The 18697-nt window shown below is 43.5% G+C and overlaps 1 protein-coding gene across 1 annotated transcript in view; it reads left to right on the forward strand.

Annotated features, from left to right (window-relative positions):
• Positions 1-18697, forward strand: part of ivns1abpa (influenza virus NS1A binding protein a) — a 48670-nt gene that overhangs the window by 20110 nt on the left and 9863 nt on the right. The window contains exons 4-9 of the mRNA XM_084309283.1: positions 4026-4195; positions 4310-4385; positions 4708-4881; positions 9109-9234; positions 14071-14178; positions 16471-16612. Coding sequence (XP_084165409.1) covers positions 4026-4195; positions 4310-4385; positions 4708-4881; positions 9109-9234; positions 14071-14178; positions 16471-16612 — 796 coding nt within the window. The remainder of the gene's footprint in view (positions 1-4025; positions 4196-4309; positions 4386-4707; positions 4882-9108; positions 9235-14070; positions 14179-16470; positions 16613-18697) is intronic.

Genomic DNA, 18697 nt, shown 5'->3' on the forward strand with positions numbered 1-18697 from the left:
TTTATTAGTCAAATAAATCAGGCCAGTTTTTCGTGCCAGTAGCCATCAGGCTCCACAACCATGGGCACTGACTGCTGCCAATTGCTGGAGATCTAACGGCTGGTGAACTCTTAACTGTTTCGACTGTCTGACTAACTATAAACACGGCACAGACTCTGGTAGTGTGTTATGACAGTTTGGACCATGTATATCACTATTACTACTGTCATTCACTACTACTACTGTTATCACTATCATTACTACTTTGTTCTATGTTCTATTATCATTACCACCTATCTTAACTACCCATGCCGCTTTGACACTTCAATATCCCCAAGGGGATTAAATAAAGGAACACAAAAAGAAAATAACCTTGAATCATTCGGCTGAACTTGAGACAAACAATCGGTAAACTACCTACATCATTTTAGAATAGCTGAATATTCAAAGAACCGTGCCCATCCTTAACACTTTGAGTGCCACGTTACCAGTGGGGATCTTTCTGAACTCGAACAGGGAAAATACCGCCTCCTATCGTCTCCGGATGGTACTGCACCCCTTTGGATTGAATGAAACGCATGGAGAGAAAAAAGTCCTGCTTCCACATTTTACTTGTCAGACAAGTAACTGGAGACGATCCAAGTAATCGCCCACCACCAGAACAGCGGAGAATGTGTGTTTCCAGTACCCAGCGTTGGATCAATCAATGCGATCGATATTTGGAATGGCGATCAGGAATTGGAATAATCTTTTTGGAGAACATCTGATCTGAGGTAAGGAATCTATTTTACCAGTCTTGGGATAATCGGAGCTGTTTTCACCTATAAATCAGTGTGTGCCGTATGTGTGCGATCAGGAAATAAGAGAATCGATTTTTCAGCCCGCTTCTATAGCGTGCATATGTACACATATACTATCGATAATCTAGCGTTTATTTGAAAACGATTCATAAATAGGCAGAAAAATGACTGTTTTGTGTATTCCAGTAAAGGGCGTTTATCACAGCATCTATATATTTTTTGGAACTTTCAAAAAACGAGCGTTTTTCAAAATGGTATAAAACGGAAATGAACCGATTTTAAAAAAAAAATCCGTTTCAACAATGTTGACTGCAAACAAGTCATTGATAAGCTACGGCAATATTAGACACATAGCCATAATTTAAGATATAGTTTATGCGTTCGCAAATATGAGAGCTCTGTCATTGAAGTGGGTGGTGGCACGCAACAGGGTTCCGGGGAACCGGAGGCGTGGCACTCAAAGTGTTAATAAGCTTCCTCTTGTGTAATTCTGCCATCCACACATTCTATCCGCATGCATGCGTACTAGGGATGAGAATTTTTATATTTAGAGGCAGCCTAATTTTCATAGCCTAATTGATCTAAAAGATGCACATGTTTCTGTTTGTTTATTAAAACCGGTTGATTTGAACCACCACCATGCTGTAACATTTCACCATCCACTTGTCAATCACACTCCCACACCCCTCTTCTCACTGCCGGTCTCTACAGGCGCGGTGCTAATGCTTCAACTCTCTGAGTCACCGTGCAACCAGAGTACCTGTGAAACGCGATCGGAGGGACGACTGCACGTTTGTCTCGGAACACAAGAAAGTTTTTCAAAAGCCCTCGATGTGTCCCGTGAAACATGAGCGAGGTAGAGGGAGAACAAATTAAAAAAAAAACTTTCGAAAAGAGGGAAGACGCGTCACCCGAGACGAACCTGACTTGGGAAAAGGCTTGTTCTAAAGTTAAGCGCACAGCATGGTTCACCCAGGGTTCGCACAAGGTCCTTGAAGTGCTTAAAATGCTTGATTTTTTTGCCAAAAAAAAGTCGAGGCCAGTCAACAGCCAATTTAACGAGGTGCTTAAAAGGTCCTTGAAGGGGAGCTCCAGTAGCTCACCGCATATCTCTGCGCTATTTCTGCGTCGGGGAAAACCGTGCTCGTCACGGATCTGGTGGACACTAGTTCGATTCCCGGACCCGCCGTCATTTATCAGAATGTCTTCCCCTGCTCTACATCCCGTTTCAACCTGTTTCTGTCGGTCATGCTTGACCAGAAAAGCGATAAACGCTAAAGTTTAAAAAAAAAAAAAAGGGTCCTTGAAATTCAAATGAACCATTCACATTGGATGTTTTGTTCATCCATGATCAAATTGTTCTGAATCAAGAAATCTGTTTTTTTGTTCTGTTTTAATAAAATCATTTATTTTATTTATTAATGCAGCTTTTCCTCATTTCTTCGCGTGTGATGCTCTAGCTGGCAAGCAGGCCAAGAAGACGCTTAAAAAAACTGCATTTAAATGTGAAGTGTATCCTTCGAGTGACATCCTTGAAAATGAAAAATAGTGCTTGGAAAAGTACTTAAGTCCTTGAATTTCATTTGGCAATGTCTGTGGGGAACCCTGTGCACGGTTCACCGCAAGTGATTGATTTGCATAGAGCGCTGCAAGACTTGTTTGTCTAGTGTTGAGAGCCGTTCCAAACACGTTGTACAGCACGGGCTCGACCAGCGGCCCTCCATCTAACCCCGACTTCCTGGTTTGAAGAGTTAAACACAGAGTGCACTTAAAAGCAAGTCGGTGAGGTCATGCTTCTCTGTGTGGAATAAAAACTGAAGCTGGGGCCACCCTGCCAAACATGGACACGGGAGAAAAGGGATTTGAATATTTACTTTCCGGCTTCCTGTTTGTCGGCCTCATATCTGGTGTTGGAGGACGTGTTCCCGGTGTGGAGGCAGGTCTCTGAAGGGACTGGTTATGTAACCAGCCGGGAGCTATTGCATCAAGTGTTCTCTCACTCACTCACTCACTCACTCACTCACTCTCTCACACTCTCTCTCACACACACACACATATCTATATTTACTATCCTGCCAACTTGTACTTTGGCATCTTCCTTGATCTGAATGTGCTTCTGCTCAGAGCGGAGCCTTCTTTTGTACCGACGAGCTGCTCGCGGGCGCAACTTTCTTCAGACTTTCTTTTTTAGAGGGTGCTTTACTCTTTTTTTTTTTTAATCCCCTTTTTATCTTTTTTTCTAATCCACTTTTTATCATTTTTTCTATTCTCTCATCCCAATTTCGTATTTCCAATTCTTTCCTCCCCTGTCTTGAACGTTGCTAGACTATGCCTCCCACTGGTCGGCTGTAGTGAGGATAGAAGCCTTGCATCACGTGTCCCCTCCGGTACACGAGGAGGCAGCCTGTCTCATCTTTTCAGACAGCTCGAACTCTCAGTGGCGAGGAGTAACCCGTGGGAGGCTCACGCTGCCCCCGATACTTCCTGTTTCCGGCGTCACCCGAACCGACCTGTAAGAGTCGCTGTCCACAACGTCCAATCCCCACCCACCGGCTTTCCCACCCTCTAACACTGCCAATTGTGTTAGTATGACGGCCGGCCAAGCCGGTAGCAACGCCGAGAGCACTCGATACCAGCATATCTGCGTTAGTGGCGAGCGCCTTGCCTACTGTGCCACTCAGCCGCCTCAGGGTGCTTTACTCTTGAAGACGAAGCAATTAAACGTCAATTTAATGTTTTGAGTGTTCTGCTTTTTTTTTTTGCCGTTTCTACTCTAATAAAAGCCTCCTAGAAAATCCACCATATCCCTTCACAGTATAAGTTAAGTTGAACCTTTTATTAATCCCCTTGGGGAAATTTGTCCTCTGCATTTGACCCATCCTAACTAGGAGCTGTGGGCAGCCACAGTGTGGCGCCCGGGGACAGACTAGTTGTAATGTCTGTACCTTGGTCAAGGGCAAAAAAAACTCAACATGTAAAATAAACTGGAGCACCCGGAGGAAACCTACTCTAACACGGGAGAGAACATGCAAATTCCACACAGAAAGGCCCCCTGCTGGGGTTTGAACCCAGGACCTTCTTGCTGTGAGGCAACAGTGCTGACCACTGCCTCACCGTGCTGCCCAATATCTACACGCACACACCTTTTTTCACAAGTGTGATTAATCAACCTAGCTCTGAGCTCTGGCACTCTTCATCTTTTTATGTTTTCCACTCATGACAAATCTTTCTCTCTCGTCCTCCCAGGTGTGTGGTCACGAGCTGATGGCACATCGTGCGGTGCTGGCCTGCTGCAGTCCCTACCTGTTTGAGATCTTTAACAGCGACATCGAGCCCCACGGCGTCTCTCATGTCACGTTTGAGGACCTGGACCCGGAGGCTGTGGAGATCCTCCTCAACTACGCCTACACTGCCCAGTTAGTATACTACTGTCCTCCTAACTACACTGCCCAGTTGGTATACTACTGTCCTCCTAACTATATCCATCCGTCCAGCTAACTGAACTCTGTCTCGTCTCGTCTCGTCTCCAGGCTGAAGGCAGATAAGGAACTGGTTAAGGAGGTCTACTCAGCCGCCAAGCGGTTCAAGATGGAACGTGTCAAGCAGGTATGTTTTTTTGAAAACGCATCGGAGATGGTCGGAAGTAAACGCTTGAATCATAAATACGGGCGACCACATAACTATGTTTATGGAGGACGAATTCAGCTACTCTTGGGAGGCCGATGGATGTTCTCGCAACGTCCTTTATTGGTGCAATAACAACCAACGTGTTTAGAGCAACAGCCCCCCTTCAGGGTTCTATTAAAATGGCCACTACAGGTAAAAATAGCAGCCTAATAAATTTACCATGCATTAACGATGTTTACCAGGTGTCGGAGAACGTTCTTGCGCGCCGCTAATTAAACCCCCAACGCTCCCTCCTGTACAGATCTGTGGGGACTACCTGTTGTCTAAGATGGATTCCCAGAGCGCCATCTGCTTCCGTAACTTCGCCAGCTCCATGGGAGATGGCCGTGTGCTGGCGAAGGTGGACGCCTACATCCAGGACCACCTGCTGGACGTGTCCGAACAGGAGGCCTTCCTCAAACTCCCCCGCCTCAAGGTCTGTCGCCTGGCTGTCGAGGGGACGCCTTGTACTGCTTTATCACTGCTTTACAATACTAGGCCTGTCCCCGATCATTCCATTTGGGCTGTGGGGGGTGCTAAATGTCTGCAGGAGTCGACTGAAGGCTTCTTGTCCTCTGCGAAAGCATGCAATTGGTCCACTGATGGATACATCTTGATATTTGTCTAGTGGGTGAAATCCCTGTTTTCTTAGGCAGTTAGCCTCACTAGTATGCGTGCCATTAGTGTTAGCCACGCTTATAGGCCTCTTTGCTTTTGGAAAGAATGATTAAAATTTGTTTTTATATATTTTTGGTTGGCAGTCGACTATGGCTCCTTTCAATGGATTAGTCGACTAGTCGAGGTCAGCCCTATACAAATCTATTCAGGGATTAAGTCAACTGCCTTATCTTTAGGTGACATTATGTTAAGTTATGCAACAAGGTTTTAGGCAATAATACCGGTCTTAGCATTGCTTACATCCATTCTATTTCCATCTGGTTCCTATTTTCTCTCCCTCCCCAAAGTAGACGTTGAGGCGTTTAGAGCCTAGTGAGTTAGCTAGCCAATATAGCTAGCCGAAAATACTTGGGCAGTTCTGCTGTGCATAGAGGGATTCAGCAGACACTGTTCGTCTATTGGATTTAGCAAAGAGCAAGTATCGGCCCACTACGATGATCCACGCCAAACTAACGTTAGCATTACCCAACTAGTGCAGCGTGCCCAGCTGTAACATTTAATCAAATGATCAGTGATTTTTCTTTTTGACCATTTCAGTAGAGGCTAGTGTAATATATTCCTTGAGGACTCTTTTCTTATAGTCATTAGTGACTGTATTGCAACGCAGCCGTCCCATGTTCGACTCCCGGACCCGGCGACCTTTGCCGAATCTCTTCCCCCATATCTCTCTCCCCCATCCTTCCTCTGCCGGACAAATAAAAATCTACCAAAAACATAATAAAATAAAAAAAAATACATACTACTGTTGAGGGTTCTTACTGCAAACAATCTTGCTAAGCATGTTCGACCGGTCACCCGTTCTTTAGACTAGGTGTTTAATAGTTTACAATTATAATGATAACAGGGTTTGCACAAGGTCCTTGAAGTGCTTAATGTGCACCCAAAAAAAGGCCTGGAATTCCTTAAACGGCCCATTTGTTAACAATGTGCTTAAAAATACCTTGAAATTCAAATGAACCATTCGCATTGAACGTTTTGTTTATCCATGATCAAATTGTTCTTAATCGAGACATTTAAAAAAAATTATTTAAAGTGTAACCAATTGTCGGAAATTGATATATTTTTTTCTATAAAAAACGGCATTTAAAAGTTAATTGTATCCTTTTTAAAATGAAAAAATAGTGCTTAGGAAAGTACTTTAAAGTCCTTGAATTTCGTTTTGCAATGTCTGTGGGAACCCTGTAATAAAGTACTTAAGAAATGGGTGTTCAGAATAGCACAATGACTTGGGGGCTCGATGGGTCCGTGCAGCTTTGAACACGATGACCCAAACCTTATTAGCCACCTCCTGAGAGGAGTCATGACTCATGAGTATTATTAAGCCATAAGTAAAACTAGGCTAAGCTAATGACTTATGACTATACCTTAAATGGCTATTATTAGAAATGTTTGCAGTTGTACCTAATTTTAGAGACTCCTGATAAATCCTCCTGAAAATGTATTTACGGTTATAGATTAGGATCTGGCTTTAAAAGCCTGGATGCATTAGAACTATGCTGGTAAAGATAATAAGATATGCCTCCTAAAACATCTAAACGGAAGTACAGGCTTTCCGGTTTCGACAAAACAATTATATAAACGTGTGAAGTGCACTATTTCCTCGTTTAAGCCACTGCAACGGCTTTGCCTGAAGAATTTACTACATGACCGGGACGTTCTAGCTTGTTTGCCGACATGATTCGGGAGAAGTTTGGTCCGTTCTGAGGCAGCTTCCAGGGGAAGTACATACACCGGAAATTCTACCCCATAGACCCTTTCAGCAGTAGTTCTTTACCAGGCTTTATCTCACGGAGATAAAACTGGGAACGAGATTACATTAGAACAAACCCAGCCAGAATTGACCCCTGGAGACTTTGGCTGATTACTGTATTGATAATTGTTAGAAACGTATTTAATAACGAGGGCAGTCTGAGCTGTCAACGTTGCACCAGCTTTGTAGACAGCAGTTGATTACTCAAGAATCTATTAAGAAAGCCATGTGCGCCAGATCTAATATATTATATTCCATAATTCATATTCCTAGATTAATTCATTTCTCCCAGCTATTCCATGATTATTCCATGATTTATTTTTATTTTAACGCTTTTCTCAATCGATTAACATAATTAATGGGACGAGTACAAACGTCTCCGGCACAGCGACTTTATTAGCAAGGTTATCCCAGCCAAATCAATTAGCAAAAATTCTCATTTCTCCATACATAACTTGCACAAGACATTTGAGAATGCATATGTTCCAGGCCCAGCCAATCCCTAGATGGAAGAATTTATTTAAAAAATTGTCGAGAGGGCCAAATCAATTAACATCTCGTCTATATTTTCCACTTGGACACTTGAAAATGGATACGTCCCAGCTACTCCGTCCATTCAGTTACTGTGATCTGACTTGTTAATGAGGACACTCCCTGCTTGAAGGGGAAATCCACTGTAATATAGTATTTGGATTCTTCGTCTCCAGTTTAGGGAGACCTGTGTGTGTAGTTATTGACATAACAGTCTTAAGATCATTGGATCTTTTTCCTCCGATTTTCTCCCATCCCAATGTTAGTCGTTATGCCAATTCCCAATCCCCTTCCTGGTCGCTGCGCACTTACTCCCCACAGTTGGTCTGGGAGAGTGGAGGCTACCACGTGCTTCCTCCGACACACGTCCAGCCAATCAACCGCTTCTTTTCACCTGGCAGCGCGGATTCTCGCTGAGAGGGCGTAGCGTGTGGAAGGATCACACTATCCCACTTAGATCCTATCCGCGCTTAGCAGGCGCCCCGACCGAACTGTAGGAGTCGCTGTTTACAACGACCCGGACCCACCCCGCTAGCTTCTCCCACCCTCTAATACTGCCAATTGTATTAGTGTGAACGGCCAGCCAAGCTGGTGACAACCCCGGAGCTGTGAGCTGGATTCGAACAGGCGAATCCAGCCGCTCCGGGGTTGGTGACGAACGCAATCTCCGTTATGCCACCTGACCGCCCGGATTGTCCCTTTTTAATCCTTTCATCAAAGAGGTTGTGTTACTCCCAAGCAACCTCCTGCCAGTTATGAGTCGGTATTTACCGTGTGTGTACTATGAGATTCGCTCAATAATATCAAATAATTTCAACATGGAGTGATTTAATATGGTTTATGTATCTCACTCCTGTTTCACCCCCTACCTGTATGCGAGTTTTATTGAGGAAAGAATTTAACTGAACTAAACGCATACAGCAGCAGTGAAACAGGAGTTGGCTTCACAAAAGATATGAAATAACTTTATTAAATCACTTTATATTTTAGCTTTATTTAGTGTCAAAATTAGTCCTCTACCTCAATTAAATTACTTATTGAGCAGTTTTTGGTCATTATTATATTATTCATATTGGTATATTATTAGGGCTGACCTTCGATTTCTTTTTTTAATTCGAAGCTTCGGGGGGGGGCTGAGATTAGATTTTAATTCGACGCTTCGAGATTTTTATTTTTTTTTATGTTGTGGGACTTGTACAGCACTTCAACTTTGTCAGTGCTGTAAAGTTTAAATCTTAGACAAAACTAAACACTTTTGCTTTCATGAAATATTTAAGCAGTCATTTGAGGCTTTATAAAAGCAGCACAATGAACACAAATCTGTCAGTGCAGAGTCCGACCTCATCTTAAATAACAAACTGCATTGCTTGTTGTAATTAACAAAGAGAGGCAGAGTTGATTTAGCACAAAAAAATTAAAACATTTATTATTTCTTTTAATATATTCAAATTTTGTTTTCATATTCGAATCCCATGCACATCGAACAAAGCTACGAAGTATTTAAGACAGCCCTATATATTATATATATTTATACACCAATTGGTCATCTACCAACGGTGTACGCATTTCCAGTGGTGTAATCCCGCGGCCAGTGCCTCCTTCACCGCTGTATTGTTTAAATAATCAATCCAAGTCTCCTAATATCCCTGCTAGACGTGAACCTAACCTGCTGTTTCCCACGTGACCTCTGGTGTGTTTTTACAGTTAGAAGTGATGCTAGAAGACAACCTGAGCCTGCCCAGCAACGGGAAGCTCTACTCCAAGGTCCTGAACTGGGTCCAGCGCAGCATGTGGGAGAACGGAGACCAACTGGAGAGACTGATGGAGGAGGTCAGTAGTACTGGGAACCCTGCTGGAACCTCCACACGCCATCATCCACCACATAGCCCCCCCTCCTCCTCCCCCCGCCCTTCCTGCTAGGGGTGGTGGACCGATACCGGTGTCGGGAAGGCTTGTTTTATTTTTTAAGGCAGCCCTGTGAATTTTCCCCCAACACTACAGTCAAAACTAGGGATGTTCGATATTGGCTTTTTTACCGATAGCTGATATACCGATATTGTCCAACTCTTAATTTCCGATACCGATATCAACCGATACCGATATATGCAGGGTTTTCCCCCCCACACAACATTATGCATACTTTTAACAATAAATTAAATAAGAATTTGTTCTTACTTGCTTGCCCTGGTAAATAAAGGTTAAATAAATGTTAAAAAAGAAAAAATTTGAATACCGATATTACATTTTAATGCCAATATCGGCCGATAATATATGACATCCCTAGTCAAAACCATGTGTAACTCGTCGGGAACTAAACCTAAATTACTTTGATTTAGCGTGTTCTCCCGCCACAAGCATGGGAAGATGATGGTTCTTTCAAAATAAAAATAGTTTTTGTCCAAATTTGCTAGTTTGTATCATTCAGGTAGAGTTAACGTGTCGGTATACTTGGTATACACGGTGGAAGACATCGTATCGGTGCATCCCCCAGCCCCACCCCCCTCCGTCCCTTCTGCTCGTGACGCCAAGAAGTCGTCTATGGCGAGTCGCGACAGACTTGATTTTATTCTTTGGCATGTTGTTGCCGTGGCAACCGTTAGGATGTTTTTCTTTTTTCCCTTTTTTCCCCCCTTTTTTTTGTTCTTTCCAAAGACGTGTTAAAGAGTCTTGCAGTCTCAGACTTCTCTCTGTAAAGCCTGTGAACCAAACTACCGCAGAGGTGAGCAGAACTGGTTCCTCTGATCATGTGTCGGGTACGTGGTTTGGTTTCACACACAACCCCCAGTGACAGTATGGCTCGCTCTCCTCTCCTCTGAAAACACGCACCAAAAAAACAGGTATCTTGGTTTGTCACCCCTTCGATCTCAGTCTCAAACTCATGACCACCTTCTCTTCTCTCTAAACAGGAGAGTGTGTGTGTGCGTGTGCGTGTTGTGGGTGTTGCTCCAGTACTAACCGCCGCTCCTCCTGGTTGATTTCTATCTCCTCTAGGTTTATTAACAGCAGCAGGAGACCAGCCTGAGGATCCGCGACTGAGCCGCCAGGGTAATGAGTCAGAGAGAAAAGAGGGAGGGAGGAGAGAAGCGCTACCACCCTCTCTGCGGCCTCTCTCTGCGGCTACAGCACACTGTGCTTCCATCTGTCCAAGCAAACTTCCAGACACCCGCTCACACCGGGCTTGCCTTTTATTAGAAACGCATGGCGCGCACACACGCACAACGGGTAGCCATTTATACAAAAACATTTGCGCAGGTTTTAATTGTATTACAAAAACATAGAATACCCACACACCAGATGCACATTTATACATTTAAGAAAAACAAAACATTCGCAAGAGGCGAGCGTTTTTATATTTAGCAAAAACACAACACGTGCAAACTGCATTTTTACATTTGCAAAAAAACTCATTCCTTACAGCAATTTCTTCAATGCATACATTTAGTCCAATTTCCTTTCCCCTCAATAGCTCAATACAGGCCTATACGCATCTCGGCACATATATAATAACTACTTTCTTTATGCACGTTGACATAAAAGTGCTTTGCACATAATCCATTATTGAAAAGCTCTCGACTCGCTGGAAGATTTTTTTTTTTTTTTATTCATCTGCAAGATATTCCTCGACTCCCTCTGGGAAATATATCATGTACAGTAGCTCAGTGTTTTAAAGCCTCTGAAAAGGGGCCTAAAAATAGTCAAATGTATATATCATAAAAAAAGAAACTGTCATATTAAGCATCCACCAACATTTCAATAAAAAAAGATGTTTATAACTATTATAAAACCCAACTCAAAAACAGCTCATCTGGCTGCCCAGCCCTTCTCTCAGGATGGTCATGGGGTCGTGATCAGATCACGGTTGATTGACAGCTCCCTATGCTCAAAGTGCCATTTTATTTTTTATTTAAAAACATTTAGCTGCCATGGAATAAACAACCACATCTATGAGATGGACCCTTCTGGTTAGAAGGCCTGACTAATCTACTAACTAGCACACTAGGTTAGACCACTAACTAGGTTCCATTTAACTATACCTCCCAGGAGTAAGAAGCTTAGCATGTGTTCTTAGCATTTTTCACTTGCATGAAAAGGTTAGCATTAACTTTGCTATACTACACTTTTGAGCTACTTATCAACTCTGTGATCAACACAGATTTGAGTAGTGTACCCCAGTCTGCTAGTTAGCTTAACACTATGTTTCAAACTGTCAGGTTAATTTGAATTATCCAATCTAGCTCAAAGTGCAGTGCATGGTTTTCCCCTGGGGGAGATGATTGTTAGTGTTGTGAAGTCTGATTGGACAGATCCCAGGCAGCACCAAGTGGGCGGGGCCACAAGAGGCAGTGATTTCTATCATTGGTTCGCAGAATTAATTGCATAATTTTTGCAATAATGTCCGACCATAGCTACGCCCAATTCAAACCCATTATCACAAAAACTTAAATGACAATATTTTGAATTAGGATTGAAACTCATTTCTAATACTTTTTAAAATGCTTACTATTATGTACATAAGGCCCTAAATTACATAGTTGGAAGGCTATACTGGATTTCCAGTGGCTTTAATTCATATTTCAGTATCCAAATTCACTTTTCTGTTGCATTACTTTGTTTATTAATTAATTTGTATATGCAATTTGCCCTCAAAAGTAGCAAGTTACGGCCCTCATAAGCTATTCTTGCCTCGTGAAAATTTAAGCACAATTATTTTCTATACCTTTCTGGGCTTTTTGCTTATCCTAGAAATTTATTCTTTTTATTATTATTTTATTTGACATTTCTCCTGGTTTTTAATTAGATTTACTACCAGGTAAATGATAGCTGAGTTGCCTCCATGGTTTACTACTAGGTGAACGATATCTTTTATCAATTAGCTCCATGGTTTACTACTAGGTAAACAATATGTATACCAGTTAGCTCCATGGTTAGGTGCACCAGTTAGCTCTATGGTTTACTACCAGGTAAACAATAGGTATACCAGTTAGCTCCATGGTTTACTACTAGGTAAACAATAGGTGTACCAGTTAGCTCCATGATTTACTACCAGCCAGGTAAACAATAGGTGCATCAGTTAGCTCCATGGTTTACTACCAGGTAAACAATAGGTATACCAGTTAGCTCCATGGTTTACTACCAGGTAAACAATATGTATACCAGTTAGCTCCATGGTTTACTACCAGGTAAACAATAGGTATACCAGTTAGCTCCATGGTTTACTACCAGGTAAACAATGGGTATACCAGTTAGCTCCATGGTTTACTACCAGGTAAACAATAGGTATACCAGTTAGCTCCATGGTTTACTACCATGTAAACAATGGGTATACCAGTTAGCTCCATGGTTTACTACCAGTTAAACAATAGGTGTAGCAGTTAGCTCCATGGTTTACTACCAGTTAAACAATAGGTGTACCAGTTAGCTCCATGGTTTACTACTAGGTAAACAATAGGTATACCAGTTAGCTCCATGGTTTACTACCAGGTAAACGATAGGTGTACCAGTTAGCTCCATGGTTTACTACCAGGTAAACAATAGGTATACCAGTTAGCTCCATGGTTTACTACCAGGTAAACGATAGGTGTACCAGTTAGCTCCATGGTTTACTACCAGGTAAACAATATGTATACCAGTTAGCTCCATGGTTTACTACCAGGTAAACAATAGGTGTACCAGTTAGCTCCATGGTTTACTACCAGGTAAACAATAGGTATACCAGTTAGCTCCATGGTTTACTACCAGGTAAACGATAGGTGTACCAGTTAGCTCCATGGTTTACTACCAGGTAAACAATATGTATACCAGTTAGCTCCATGGTTTACTACCAGTTAAACAATAGGTGTAGCAGTTAGCTCCATGGTTTACTACCAGGTAAACAATATGTATACCAGTTAGCTCCATGGTTTACTACTAGGTAAACAATATGTATACCAGTTAGCTCCATGGTTTACTACTAGGTAAACAATATGTATACCAGTTAGCTCCATGGTTTACTACTAGGTAAACAATATGTATACCAGTTAGCTCCATGGTTTACTACCAGTTAAACAATAGGTGTAGCAGTTAGCTCTATGGTTTACTACTAGGTAAATTAAAGGTTTACCAGTTGGCTCCATGGTTTACTACCAGTTAAACGATCGGTGCACCAGTTGGCTCCACACCTACTGTCAACCTCTGGATTGAAAGGTTGCCTCCCTTTTTTTTTTTTTTTTTTTTCTTCGATCATCAGTGGCTCCTGCTCAACTCCACAGTGGTGCTAGACAGCAGAGGAGGTGGTGAAGGAGTCATCGCAATTTACCCCTCCTCCTTCTCTGTTCATCCCTCTATCCTGAAGACATTTCCAGACGCTGCTGCTTCTTAACCCCTCCCCCTCTCCACGCTGCGTCCTTTTCTAGACAATGAGGAGGGAGACCAACACAAGCAGACTACTCTCGTGTAACCTCCTTCATACAGCAGCTTTGTGTGTGTGCACGTGTTTGTTGATTGGATGTGTGCCGATTTCTACGAGAAGCTCTCCATCTAAGCGACGAAAGAATCGAGCCTTCCCACACTACCCCCCCCCGCCCCCCTCCCCTTCCAACGCTGTCCTTCCCCCCGTTGTCGGGGCTCTTGCCGTGTTGCCATGGAGACAGCCACATGGGTGTGTTGTTGTCGTTGTGTTTCTTGCAGGTGCAAACACTGTACTACTCGGCCGACCACAAGCTGCTGGATGGAGTGCTGGTGATGGAGGGGCAGACGGAGGTGTTCGGAGAGGAGGACCACCTCCAGTTCGTACAGGTACACATATAGCAGCTCACAGCCTTAACACATTCGTGGCCAACCACGTATATACGTGTTTCGGATCCAACGCTTGAGGGCCAACCACGTGTATATATACGTGGTAAGGTTGTTTTGGCTTTTATTCCATTGTAATATCCTACTCTATGTCACTGCAGATTTACCCTACTCTTGGAATTCGGGAAAAGTGCATTACTGGCCATATCCTTGTAGGGGCGCTGTCTCGATAATGCAGTGTTCCCTGTTACAGACCGTTTTTTTTTTTTTTGTATTTATCATGGTTGACTTTTTTGTTAGCCTAAAGCTATGCCTGTAGCCGATCGCCTGGAATAGTTTTTGGGACGCTGAATTCAGTATGCCGTAAAGGAATATAGCATCAGCCAATGGACAAATGGATTGGTCGGGCCTTGCTTTTGATAGCCATCCACCCGGTCAGCGTATGAGGCTAATGCCGTTATTGGTAATCAATAATCGGAAACTACGTCCTCTGCCCCCCCCCCTTTCATGCATTCATGGTGGACCATGATACAGATGATATGCATTTTGAGTTTTAGCTCTAGCTTGTGTATAACCGAAACGCCATTTCGATTTAATGTTATTAGCTTAGCGTCCTATATCTCTCCTTCCAGGAAATACCCCAGAACATTCCGATATAACGTTCATATTCACGACGCTATAAAATTTCATCCACTCCAATGTTAACGTTAATATCGCCTAATCTATGTTTTAAATTATGGCTATGTGTCTAATCTGCCCATCGCTTATCAAAGACTCATTTTCCAGTCAACATTGTCATGGCAGATTGTTTTTTTATCGCTTCATTTCCGTTTGATAGCATTTTGAAAATCACTCGTTTTTGCGGGAAAAAACAACCCATTCTATGATGATCGCCTTTTACTGGGATATTCTAGAACGTTGTCATTTGTCTGCCTATTTATGAATCGTTTTCAAATAAACGCTAGATAATCGATAGTATATCTGTGCGTGCGTGCGCACGCACGCGCGTGCCGCGCGCTGATAATCGCTGCTCTTATTTCCTGATGGCTTTTACAGTCAAAACAGCCATATCATAAGGGGAAACGCTTATATATCCGTGAAAACGAGTCTGATTATCCTAAGACTGATGACATAGATTCCTTACCTGAGATCAGATGGTATTCAAATGGATTATTCCAATTCCTGATCACTATTCGAAAAAATCGATCATTGTATTGATCAACCGTGTATACAGTAGAACACATAATCCCGCTGCTCTTCAGGCTCCGGAGTGATGCCGGTCGATGCCGGCTGCGTGAGTGAGATGTAAAATGTGGAGTCAGAAATCCTTTCTCCCAATCCAAAAGGGTGATTTACCATCTGGGAGACTATGGGGGGTGCTTTTTTCACATCTGAGCGCCTGGGGTGACTGGATCTCCAACGGTAGGCTTGCTTGATGCAATATGATTTCAGATAGCTAATTTAAAAAAAAAAATAATAAAACGAATATTCTCGTGAGTGGGCATTCAACCCGGGGGGTAATAACACGAGAAAACTCGTGGGTGGCATTCAAAGTGTTAAGAGCCATGATGCATCTGCATCGTCGTGAGGCAGTGTGGGGTGCCACTTCTGACACCAGTTATGCCGATATCAAAAGTATTTTGCCTCCATACCTCCAAATATTGCCTGTATGTCGTTGCCTTAGGTAGATTTTGTGCAGGTACTGAGCATGTGCCTGGGTTGGTTTTATATGTTGGCCGCACCAAACCCATTAAGCACAGTCTGGCCTTGATAGAAATACTATTGTCTGAGTCCAGTGGATTGAAGCAAACATAATCTTTAAGGCCTTCTTAGGCTGTTCTGCATTACTGCAAAGCTTCCATGCCGATTCTCAAGCATTTTATAACGATCTGGGCCAGTTGTAACGGTGGCTAGTTATGACGTCCTCAGCTTTTCAGCTTGGCTTGTATTGCGGACTGTGTGCGATCGCTTCAGGTGAGATCCTACGTCCGGCTTGTGTGTTTGGTTCACATGAGTTTATCGGGTTGTGGGTTTGGAATAGAGCCATTCATTTTACTAGTTTATAAGTCGGCATTAGAGAGCCCATGGCGGGCAGCTGGTTCTCCAGGCTTGGTGTGTAGCTGCCCTGTGCTGGCAGGCAGCTGGTTCTCCAGGCTTGGTTTTCAGTAGCTCTTGCCCTGTGCTGGCAGGCGGCTGGTTCTCCAGGCTTGGTTTTCAGTAGCTCTTGCCCTGTGCTGGCAGGCGGCTGGTTCTCCAGGCTTGGTTTTCAGTAGCTCTTGCCCTGTGCTCTTGCAGAAGAAGCCCCTTCGTGAGAGTGCCCAGAGACAGCTGAGCTCCAGCTCATCCGGAAGCCTGTCTCCTTCGAACCAGCCCAGCAACACCCCCAAACAGACTGCCAGGAGAGAGTGGAAGTACATCGCCTCCGAGAAGACCACCAGTAAGTGCCCACACACATGTCTCGAGTGTCTGAGAGGGAGGGAGGCAGGGAAGGAGAAGACTCGGGTTAAATAGTTTTATAACCGCAACCGACTATAGATGCCTTAAAAAGGAAGTCTGGGAGGCTTGAAGGTAGCTGTTTTGTTCCGTTAATCTTCAAAGGTTCCCAGTGACGTCTTTCTCTCCTCTTTGTGCTCTTGTCATATTTCATCTCCCAAATAGACTCATAATTTGCTATCTGCATCTATCATTCCCCTCCCTTTAGATAAATGCATCTTCTTCCCCCATTTCTCCCTCCTCCATTTCTCCCTCCTTGTCCTCAAGACAACAACTTACTTTGTACTTTTACATTTTAAATAAACGCTTACCAACAATAATTCATTTGACTGGCTTCTCGGAGACCAACTGATTCCTAAGCCATCACTTTTATTCCTTAACCTCTTAACAGTCGGGCACATTCATTTAGCATAAAACGCCTGTCGATTGTATACCCAAAGTAAGTCTGGTCTCTTTTGAAAGGTAACATTCTGAAGTTTCACTTTGAGTGCTAATGTCATAGAGAAACAGGTTTGATGACACTGAAATAAAATATTTGCTCCTTACTTTTGTGTTGACTTGTTGCCAGATGCCTGTTTTTGGGTCTTAGTCATACAGGCTCAAAGTTTATAAAAATCCCATGAGAAATTTGTGTTTTACAAAGGTTTTTGTAATGTGTGTACCACAATAATTCAGCGTGATTATCCAAAATGGCCGTCTGCTTGTTCAGACACTCGAGTCAAAACAAAGAACTTGTTGGTCTTCTACCCCTTTCACGTTGCAATCAGCGCTCGTCTGAGATCGCTTTTTCGGAGCAGACGCTCCTTGGCTACAACGGTGGTCAATCATTTTTGCCATCGGCAGTGGCTGGTCAGTTCACGACTGCTCACAACCGGACGTGGTCACTTGTCCGAACGGCTTGTCAAATGACGCTCGCCGGATATTTTGTAACTCGAGACCCGAAGCACGCAATAGGTTGAGTGAGGTGATGATCGATAGGCGGTAAATTCAACTTTCCAACAATGTATATTGAATGATCAGGAGAAGCGTAGCCCGGAGCCGGCAGATTTCACGAAGTGCCGCGACGTACACGCATGCATGCCGGCCCCCGAATGTTAACGGGTTAACCTCTTTATTTATTTTTTATCTACTTTCTCCCCATTTTCTATTTCTCCACATCCCAATTTAGTATATCCAATTCTTCCCTCCCCTGTCTTGAACGCCGCTAGACTATGCCTCCCACAGATCGGTTGTAGTGAGGACAAGCCTTGCATCACCTGTCCTCTCCGGTACACAAGGAGGCAGCCTATCTCATCGAACTCTCAGTGGCGAGGAGTAACACGTGGGAGGCTCACGCTGCCCCCGTCACTTCCTGCTTCCGTCGCACCGGCGTCACCAAACCGACCTGTAGGAGTCGCTGTCCACAAGGTCAAATCCCCACCCACCGGCTTTCCCACCCTCTAACACTGCCAATTGTGTTGGTATGAACGACCGGCCAGCCGGTAGCAATGCAGAGAGCTGGGCTCTAACCCAGCGCAGAGGCGAGCGCCTTGCCCACGGCGCCAATCAGCCACCCACAGGTTAACCTCTTAAACCCTAGCCCTATTTTCAGAAAATTCCACCTGTGAGATATGATTCCAAAAATAAAGAGAAAAAAAATTAAAAACTGTCTTGACGATTGACAGGGCATGAGCTGGGAAGTGTAGTTTATTTTTTTTATTCGAAAGCCCATCGAAAGCCCTGGGTCTCTTCTCAAAGGACTACATTCAAGTTAGGTTGCGCCAAATCCTTGCGTCAAGCCTCCTCTTTCCGACTTGATGGCCTGAGATTTCTATAAAATTATATTTCACTAACACTTAAAATCATTGGTAACCAAACATAGTGCTGAAAATATACACTTTGAATGTTGTTTTGACGGAGTTAGGGTCTTTACCTCTGGGGAAAAAACGCAACATTAATTCATACATTCTGTAGAGATGGATTTATGGCGTGATGTCATTCTCATACCTGACCGCTCTGGCTTAAGAGGTTAAAGGATCAATAAGCGGCT

The sequence above is a fragment of the Notolepis coatsorum genome (genome assembly GCF_963971535.1).
Source record: "Notolepis coatsorum genome assembly, chromosome: 2".
NCBI lineage: Eukaryota > Metazoa > Chordata > Actinopteri > Aulopiformes > Paralepididae > Notolepis > Notolepis coatsorum.